At 32.9% G+C, this 9520-nt stretch overlaps 1 protein-coding gene across 1 annotated transcript; it reads right to left on the reverse strand.

Moving 5' to 3' along the window:
* Nucleotides 1-1331: 1331 nt before the first annotated feature.
* On the reverse strand, nt 1332-6745 carry LOC111698748 (histone RNA hairpin-binding protein). The gene is made up of 6 exons (XM_023469165.1): nt 6438-6745; nt 5322-5455; nt 4684-4779; nt 3175-3343; nt 2290-2334; nt 1332-1783 (listed from the first exon to the last, which is right to left on the reverse strand). Exons 1-6 carry the CDS (start codon nt 6642-6644, stop codon nt 1649-1651), a joined length of 786 nt encoding a protein of 261 aa, XP_023324933.1. The 5' UTR covers nt 6645-6745; the 3' UTR covers nt 1332-1648.
* Nucleotides 6746-9520: the final 2775 nt, after the last annotated feature.

The following is a 9520-nucleotide window of genomic DNA, read 5'->3' on the forward strand; positions in this document are numbered from 1 at the left end:
TATATGTCGTATCTATCTATCTACACTGCTCTGGTAAAGCGTAACCATAGTGTGACTATGGTTCTACCTATGGTAGAACGTCTAAGAAATTGACCATTAGTATCCAATCAAAACGGTCAAAACGACTGAACTGATCGGACCCACTCAAACTACCCAAGGTAGGCTTTGTGTCTGGAAATTTTTGGCCTAGAAAAATGTTGATTTTAAACTTTCGTTGGAAATCTATGAACAACAATTTGTTGTTTCTGAAGGTATACGATTCAGAAGAAAAATGATTTGAGAAGCAACAACTAAAAACTAAAATTGATAATTTAGAAGGCATAGTGCAGTGTTAAATAATAAGTAAAGCTACTATTTAAGCTTTTAGGGCGCGTCAACACTTTTCTTATAACAATTTTGGCGCTTATGACGTTGCTTTACAAGTCGACATTTTTTATCGCATCTATAGTGGCAGGCGATTATTACAATTTTAATTTATCAAATCATCTACATTCTATAGACATCTATATTCTATATATATACTTTGCTTGTCTGTCTGTCTGTTTGTATCCAATAAACGTCAAAACGGCTGAACCGATAGGGCCGATTTTTTATGTTTAATTGAAAATTATGAAAATCCACATTTTTTTTTATAATATCCGTGAAATTTTTTTCGTTTTGTTTTGCATTGTATGCAAAGAAAACATGTTTACAATTGAAGTAATTGAAGTAGTCTACATATATATATACTTTACTTGTCTGTTTATTTGTATCCAATAAACGTCAAAACGGCTAAACTGATGGGTCCCAAATTTTGTGTGGGACCTCACATAACCCCAGGGAAGGTTTATGGAATACCAAAATTATAAAAATTAGCCTCCAAATAAATTCGATTTTCACTATATTTAAAAATTCACGATTTTTTTTTTATGAAATCCGCGAACCTTTTTTGGTTTTGTTTTACATTGTATACAATTGAAATAGAAGATTGGCGCGAAGCGCACTAAAAGCCTTGTTAACATATAAGTCAAAAGAAGCGACCAATTAAAAAAGCTTTTCTTAGATAACTTGTAAACTGGAAATTCGAAAAAAACTTGGAACAATCAAAACTTGAATAAAAAAGTCGTCTTCAAAGTATTGATATAATCACCTACTACGATTAACAAAATATTTAGCAGGTTTTCTGTTGAAATGGATGGATTGGACAAAATATTCTAAATATTTTTTATATTTTTATTTTGAAACAAAGTACAATTCTTATTTTATGTTCTCTTTTAATGGAATCATTTGCATTTTCATGATAAATTAGTTAATCAGTCTTAAAAAATCCAAAACTTAAAAAAGAGGGGGGATAAAAATACGATTTTAATTGCATAAAAATACAAACATACAGAACGAAACATACTTTTCGTTTGGACAACAATTGAGAACTAAGAAATTTAAGAAATGGTTTTCAACTTGAACAACGTCTATTTTAGTAGAAGGGTATGTATTTTTAGTGTAGTTTCTCTCCAAAAAGGGGGGGGGATATAATAGGGATAAATTAAAGGACTTTAACCAGAAAAGCCTTTTCTCTTTCAGACCTTTTTTTATCCCATTATAACATAAAAAATTGAAACTGAGTTTTTACAAAAAATAATAGCACAAATATTTTCCATTTCCAAGTATCTTATTCAATCCAATCTATCTGTCGTCCTTCATCATCCAACATACCGTCCACATTGCCGATTTTCCCGGGTTTAGCGTCGAATTTAGATTCTACTATGGTTGGGGTGACAGATCTTGATGTATGGCAGCTGATACCCTTAAAATAAGAGATTGATTGTTAAATAATTTAAATTTTTTTATTTTCTAACAAAAAAAAATTCAATGTGTTTTTTTTGGTGCGCATACTTGTTAGACGATTTTGCGAAAATAAAACGAATATAACAAGCAAAAAGGAAAATACCAAATTAAAGAGACTGTAAGCAAAAATTTTAAGTTACCCTCCATGCAAAGATGGCAAAGTATAATTTAGATATCAATGTTTATATTTTTTAAAACTGATTTTTTTCAATTGTGGTTTCTCTACAGCACTGACTCGGATTTTACTGCAGTAAAACATCTCGTAATTATCAAAGTTAAACACTGAAAACCTTATAATAATGAAATTATCTTCCTTATTAATGACTAGATAAATTATGCTTATATGATCCATTTTAACAAACACTTTTTTAGTATTTTGTCGTGTTTTACTAAAAAATAAAAAAGATCGAATACGGTATCTATCCATGAAAGAAGTTTGATCATAAATTTGAGAAATTTTGAAACCTGATCAGAAGATTCACATGAGGACAGTCGGCTGCGAATTTTCTCCTAAATATTTTTAATTTAATTCCTAAAACTTTCTTATTTATCTACGTACTCGTAATTTATTTTCTCAACCTTTTAAATTTAACTCCTAAATATTTTAAATCATAAATAGAAAAGCTTTAAAATGATCATTTTTGTTTCTTTACTTAACCCATTTAAAATTGATTAAAATGTTTTAAATATTTATATTTATTTGTTATGATAATAAATACGCAATTCAAAAAGATAAGAAAAATGCATTTTGACGTTTCCCACACTGTTCAAGTTTAAAATCGTGAACGCACATAATTCAAAAATCAAAATAGCAATATGAGGCCAAAATAAGAATTTTCGGGACCTTGCCAATTAAAAAAAATTGTCAAAAAAAAACCGGTTTCCAAATGGCAATTTTAACTTGCTAGATTTTGTTAACATATCCAATAAAACTATCAAACCTAATGATCCCTGATACAAAATGTTTAAAAAATTATTTTCGATGCCCAGTGTGGAAAAAAAGAAAAATTTGGACATGAAAGTTTTTGTAAGTTTTTATTTGCCTTTCAGTATTTAACCCCTGAATTATGTAAATAAGCACACTGTGGTACGCTAAATGTTGCTGTGAGGAGTCTTTTTGAGACAAATATATCTATATTTATAAAAATAAAGTAGTAATCTCTGATTGTTTGTATGTCCGATCAGGAACCCCTTAACCGATTTGCTTCAAAATTTGATAGAACCCCGGTAATGTTCTTAGTTTGGTTTTAAAATTTCAAATCTAGTGAATTATAAAAGTTTTCCAGAAGGGGCTCCAATCGGAATTCCAATGCGCGGAATTGTGCGGAATTACAGGGCGCAACAACATACCTCCTCTTCTATTTCCTCTATCCAGCTACTGTTAGAGGTTAGTGGAGGTCGCATCGACCAATTATCCTTGACATCCTCCCTAGAGTCTGCTTCCATTATATCTTCTTCTTCTTTAACATCTAGTTCTCCTTCCTCTCCTTCCTCCTTCACTGCCAGAGACTCGACGAATCTGAATTTTAGAAAAAACATCAACTTTAAAGGGACTGTCGTAGTAATTTTGAGTGACCCTCTATTTGAGAGAGGGACACGCCCGATTCAAAAAGGTACCCATGAAACCTACAGAGTTTCCCATATCATTAGATTCTCTCCAAGCTTTAACGCCAGATTACACGCATAATACCTAGTATTTTCTGCATGCAAATCTTTATATTAGCAATATACAATTTTTTTACATGATTCGTTCTTCTTTAATTTTTTTATTAGTCCCGGAGATCGCATTTTGAAGCTATAACACGATCTAATATGATGTGGGACACCCTATATACCTGGTCAGTAATGTGGAAGATGTCGTATTTTTTGAAGCTATAACACGATCTAATATGATGTGGAACACCCTGTATACCTGGTCAATAATGTGGAAGATATCGTATTTTTTGAAGCTATAACACGATCTAATATGATGTGGGACACCCTGTATACCTGGTCAATAATGTGGAAGATGTCGTAGTTTTTGGCTCAATTTTTAATTCTGATAATTTCTCAAAAGAAAAAGCGAGAAATAAGCACTTTATCGGAGAAACCACAGACGAAAATGATCAGCTAAAAAACAAGGATATACAATTATTAATTGACCAGACAAAGCTTTTAAAGGTACCGTTGTAAATCGGGAACGCCAGTCTGCCAATGGAGAATCATCTTAATTTGAAAAAAAACTTTATCCCCATAGATTTAGAGGAATAAACGAGTGTATTGATGGATTGATTAACAAAAAACTACATCTATTTTTAACATCATATAGAAAGAAATGTTTTCAAGGGGTAAGTATTAAAGTTTGTACCTTCCAATTTTAACTATAATTTCTTAAATTGTCATATTGCCAAGTCAAATTTTTAAATTTGTATAGTGGAACCGAGATCTAAGCAATTTCTGATAAGTTTTTAAGCTTTAATCAACTTATTACGTAAAATGGGCCTATGTACACAATACCCCGTTTTTTTTATCTAGTTCTCTGATATTAATTCAGATGGACGTATTTATTTTATAGCGTTATATATGTAAAAAATACCCCGTATTTTATTTAGTTCTCTGATATTAATTCAGATGAACGTATTTATTTTTAAGGGGTATATAAATTTTTAATAATTATTTTTATGAAAATCAGTAAAATTGGACATCAAAAGGAAAGCTTTCCCCAAAACTTTTAGATACTTTTAACCCGAAAATTCTTTTAAATTTCACTAATGATCTACAGATAAACCTGTTTACTTTCATTAAATACATATTACATATTCCCAAAAACTTTTTTTTTACAATAATTATCTTTCAATAATAACCATTTTTGTTACCAACCTGTGAATATTAAGTTTCCATGTTTTAACCAGACCATCCCATCTTCTCCTGCTGAACTTCTTATACTTGTCTGGTGTACGAGGCATATCAGAAGTCCTAAAAAATAAAAAATTAATTAGGAAAAGTATGATTGATTTTTTATTTTTATATTAGAAGGGTTTTCAAGACAGTACGCTTTAATGTTTAAATCAATTCAGTGATTTCTGTCATTAAACAATGTAAAGACTAAAGAAATTAAGAACAAGAATAGTTTTCCTTTTTTTCCTGCCACCAATTCATAATTTAATAAGGCTAAGAAATCGACGAAAAAAATATTATGAAAAGATTGAAATACGTTGTTTTTAATAATCCAAATTTTTTAAATATTAGACCCCCCCCCCCTGGGTTAAGGAGGGGAATGATTTTTAATGAACTGAGGAAACAATTAAAAATTGGACATCAATCAATCAATCAATCAATTACTCCACCATATTTAATACTTAAAAGCCAAAATTAATTCCTTTTTTCCTGTTCCCATCAATCCCCCCCCCCCAAAAAAAAAACATATCTGACGTCTGTAAAAATCTATTTGAAAAAAGGGGGGGGGCGGGGGGTCAAGAAATAATATACCCCTGTGATAAACTTCAGGTATTTCTAACCTTTTCTCCTTCTCTACAAGATCTCTATAAGCTGAATAGTCCTTGGTATTCTTTCCGTATGTGATATCCCGTTGTCTCCGTTCTAGTGTGCTAGGATCCATCTCAAGCTCCTTCAAGGGCTGGGTTACGGTAACCTACACAATTTAACACAATCAGCAATCATAGATCTTAATAAGAAAAAAAGGCGCAATTTAGATTTCTGTGATTTCAGCAAAATTTCAAATTCATTTAAAGAGTACGTTGAAAGTTCAAAGGCCGGGTTACGGTCACCTACAGTCTACACCACACAATACAATCAGATAAATAGATCTTTATAAGAAAAAACTCGCAACTTGGAGTTTTATTTCAGAAAAAATGTCAAAATCGTTTGAAAGAGTTTTAGGAGTTTCAACAGCGCTCGACCCATAAATTGATTTAACCTAACCTAACCCTGAAATATAATACAGTGAATCAAGAACACGTAGCAAGAGATTTTTATAATGTCGCTTTACATATATAAATTTACCCCGTGGAAAAATGAGTTTAATATTAATATATCAATAGCATTCATATTTCTGGGCTATTAATTTACCTTCAATATAAAAATAAAAAGTAGTTGGTAATTTCCTAGAGAACGATTTTTGGACCCCCCCCCCATGTGGCCGCAGCGCTCGGCCCAGTTAAAGTACGTCTTAACCTAACCGGACCCTAAATATATACTAATCTTTTATGTAGGACATGGATATAATTGACCATGTGGCCGCAGCGATCGGCCCGGAAAGCGTCTTGACCTAACCTAACCCTAAATAAATACTAATTTAATTGAAAATTGTTGAAAAAGTGGTCATGGACAAAATCGATAGGAGGGGCGGGGGTCCAAAAATAGTTCTCTAGGGCGGACCCAAGTAGATTCTTTTGAATTATCAAAACACTTATGACGGTCTATGTATTCATATATCTGAGATTCACCACAAAATAGTTATTGATTTTGTTGAAAATAATTGAAATCCAGGTCATGTCCAAATATGAACGAAAGGGGAGGGGGGTGACGTAGGACAGACCCATCTCTTTATGGCAGAACAAGCTAGGGGCTGAACGCTACGGCTAGTTTTAAACGCTAAATAGAACTATAATTACCTGGCTTTTATCTTCATCAAGCGTACCAGCATTTTTACGCAACTTTTCACGCAGATCTACTTTCCGATCCCGTCCTCGTTTTAATGGAGATGATACTATTCTCAGCTCTGATCTTCCGGCCCTCTTCTCTTCTCCCTTATCTAATCTTCCATCTTCTTTCCGTCCCAACCTTCCCTCCATTCTACTAGGCAACTTGTTATACTTCATACAGAAAATTAAAATCTTTACAAGAAAATATTGAGAAAAAAAACAAAAAACTAATTTCAATATTTTATTATAAAAGTTTAATTTTCTGCAAAGTTCTAAATTAGCCTATCTGAAAAAAGGTTAAATTTATATATTCATATATTTAATCTACGTTACTTACTTTACTGTTTCGTTAAAACCCCGCGAAACCTGAAGGAAATGCAAGAACTGATGATTGAAAGTCGTCATGAATTCTCAAATGCATATACGTAAATTTAGGAATTACTCACAACCTTTTACATTAATTTTTAAAAATTTTCTAGAAATTAAAAGAATTTATAAAATCGATAATTTTATGCTAAATAAAAATATGTGTGAATAAAAAATTCTCCGAAATTTACACTAAGTAGCTTTTTATTGGTGGATACACTTTCATAATACATCAGCTGATTGGATGAATTGGATTGATAACATGATTGAAAACAGGTTTTGCGAAAGTTTTGTCATTGAACAAACTAAAAACAAATGTCAGGACTTGTCTTGTCCTTAAAACCTAGAAACCTTTAAAAATTTATTGAAACATATTTTTGAATGCAGCAAATCCAGCTCTCTAATCTCCCAAAACACTCGTTTTGGGAGTCTTTGCCATAAAATGGAAATATATACTACGAACATGCTAATATTTTTGTTAGTTAAGTTAAAGATTAAAATTTAGAAAACATTTCAGATATTATGGCATCCGATACGGCCATTATGGAACCTCTTGAAGAATATGAGGTATATTCCTAGAGAAAAATTCTTGGACCCCCCGGCCCCCCCCCCCTCCTATCAATTTTGTACATGGATCTTATATGTTAGACATTGATATACTTGACCATGTGGCCGCAGCGCTCGGCCCCTAGCCTTTCCTAGCCGCAGCGCTCGGCCTAGAAAATGTCTTAACTAACCTAACCCGTGGCCGCAGCGCTCGGCCTAGAAAATGTCTTAACTAACCTAACCCGTGGCCGCAGCGCTCGGCCCCCTAGCCTGTCCTAGCCGCAGCGCTCGGCCCAGAAAGTATCTTAACCTAACCTTACCCTAAATAATACTAAATAATTACTAATTTGGTCTTGTAAAAAATTGATAGGAGGGGGGGGGGGGTCCAAAAATCGTTCGCTAAGACAGACCCGAATATAAACAGGCACTCTTCATTCTATTATATTACTAATAAAATCCAAAAATCGTTCTCTAGGAGAGGACTGCGGTTTAATTTGTGTTCGCAGCGCTCCGTCCTTATAGCAATATAGGGTGTCGGGTCATTTCATAGAAAGACATGTCATAGGTAGGACATTTCAGTGACCGAGAATATTTTCAAAGATAAATTAATGTTTACAATTGACCAAGTGGCCGCAGCGTCCGGCCCCATAGCCGCGGCGCTCGGCCCCCTGGTATGTCCTTGCCGCAGCGCTCGCCCCAGAAATTGTCTTAGCCTTACCTAGCCTTAAAATAAAACAAAATAAAAATAAATAATATAAATTTTGCTGTAAATTAAGTGGTCATGTACAAAATTGATAGGAGGGATTGTGTACCCGATGTACTTTTATTATCTTGTGTACCCTATGTACTATTATTATCTAGTGTGCCCGATGTACTATTAATATCTAGTGTACCTGACGTACTTTTAATATCTAGTGTACCTGACGTACTATTTATTATCTAGTGCACCCGATGTTCTGATTATTATCTAGTGTACCCGACATACTATTTATTATCTTGTGTACCCGAGGTACTGTTTATTATCTAGTGTAGCCGATGTACTATTTATTATCTTGTGTACTCGAGGCACTGTTTATTATCTAATGTACCCGACATACTATTTATTATCTAGTGTACCCGATGTACTATTTATTATCTAGTGTATCTGATGTACTATCTTGTGCACTCGAGGCACTGTTTATTATCTAATGTACCCGACGTACTATTTATTATCTTGTGTACCCGATGTACTATTTATTATCTTGTGTACCCGATGTACTATTTATTATCTAGTGTACCCGATGTACTATTTATTATCTAGTGTACCCGATGTACTATTTATTATCTAGTGTATCCGATATACTTATTATTATCTAGTGTATTCAATGTACTATTTATTATCTTCCGGTACTGATTATTATCGAGTGTACCCGATGTACTATTTATTATCTTGTGTATACGATTTACCGTTTATTATCGAGTGTACTCAATGTACTGTTTATTATCTAGTGTACCTGGTGTGTGGTGTATTATCTAGTATACCCGATGTTATGTTTATTATCTAGTGTACCCGATGTACTGTTTATTATCTAGTGCACCCGATGTACTGTTTATTATTTAGTGTACCCGATGTACTATCTGGAGAACTGACCAGTTTGAATCTGCACGGTGGGGCGGAGGACAAGGAATTTATTGATAGATTTTGCAAACTATTTTTGAAATCTTCCAATTTTGAAACCTACCAACTTTTTTCACCTAGCCTAACATAAATTTGATGTGCCCTAATACATTTTCTGGATAAAACATTATTTACAATTTCTATTTAGTCATTTAATTAATTTTTTTAACCAAACAATGATTTTGTTCAAATCATTCTAATCTGCAAAAACTTACAAAGACCTTGATTGTATAAAATATATATTTGATCAAGTAACAATTTTATTTTTTATCCAAATATTGATAAATTTGAACAGAAAGCGTTCAAGTTGTTGGACGAAATGGAGAATTTAATGGTTACTTCAGATTCACAATTCTCTCTTCTTCTTGGAACCAAACCAGATACCAGAGTAAAAGTAGTCACTATACTAGGTACTAAACCAGATACCAGAGTTAAAGTAGTCACTATACTAGGTACTAAACCAGATACCAGAGTTAAAGTAGTC

The sequence above is a fragment of the Eurytemora carolleeae genome, unplaced genomic scaffold, assembly GCF_000591075.1.
Source record: "Eurytemora carolleeae unplaced genomic scaffold, Eaff_2.0 scaffold318, whole genome shotgun sequence".
In the NCBI taxonomy this organism is placed as follows: domain Eukaryota; kingdom Metazoa; phylum Arthropoda; class Copepoda; order Calanoida; family Temoridae; genus Eurytemora; species Eurytemora carolleeae.

Excerpts from the sequence above, each read along its gene's own strand:
- LOC111698748 (XM_023469165.1), bottom strand. The coding sequence starts at position 6,644 with ATGAAGTATAACAAGTTGCCTAGTAGAATGGAGGGAAGGTTGGGACGG. Across the intron at positions 5,456-6,437 it reads TTGATGAAGATAAAAGCCAG|GTTACCGTAACCCAGCCCTT; the intron begins GTAATTATAGTT and ends TAAATTGTGTAG. Across the intron at positions 1,784-2,289 it reads CATGTGAATCTTCTGATCAG|GGTATCAGCTGCCATACATC; the intron begins GTTTCAAAATTT and ends TCTTATTTTAAG.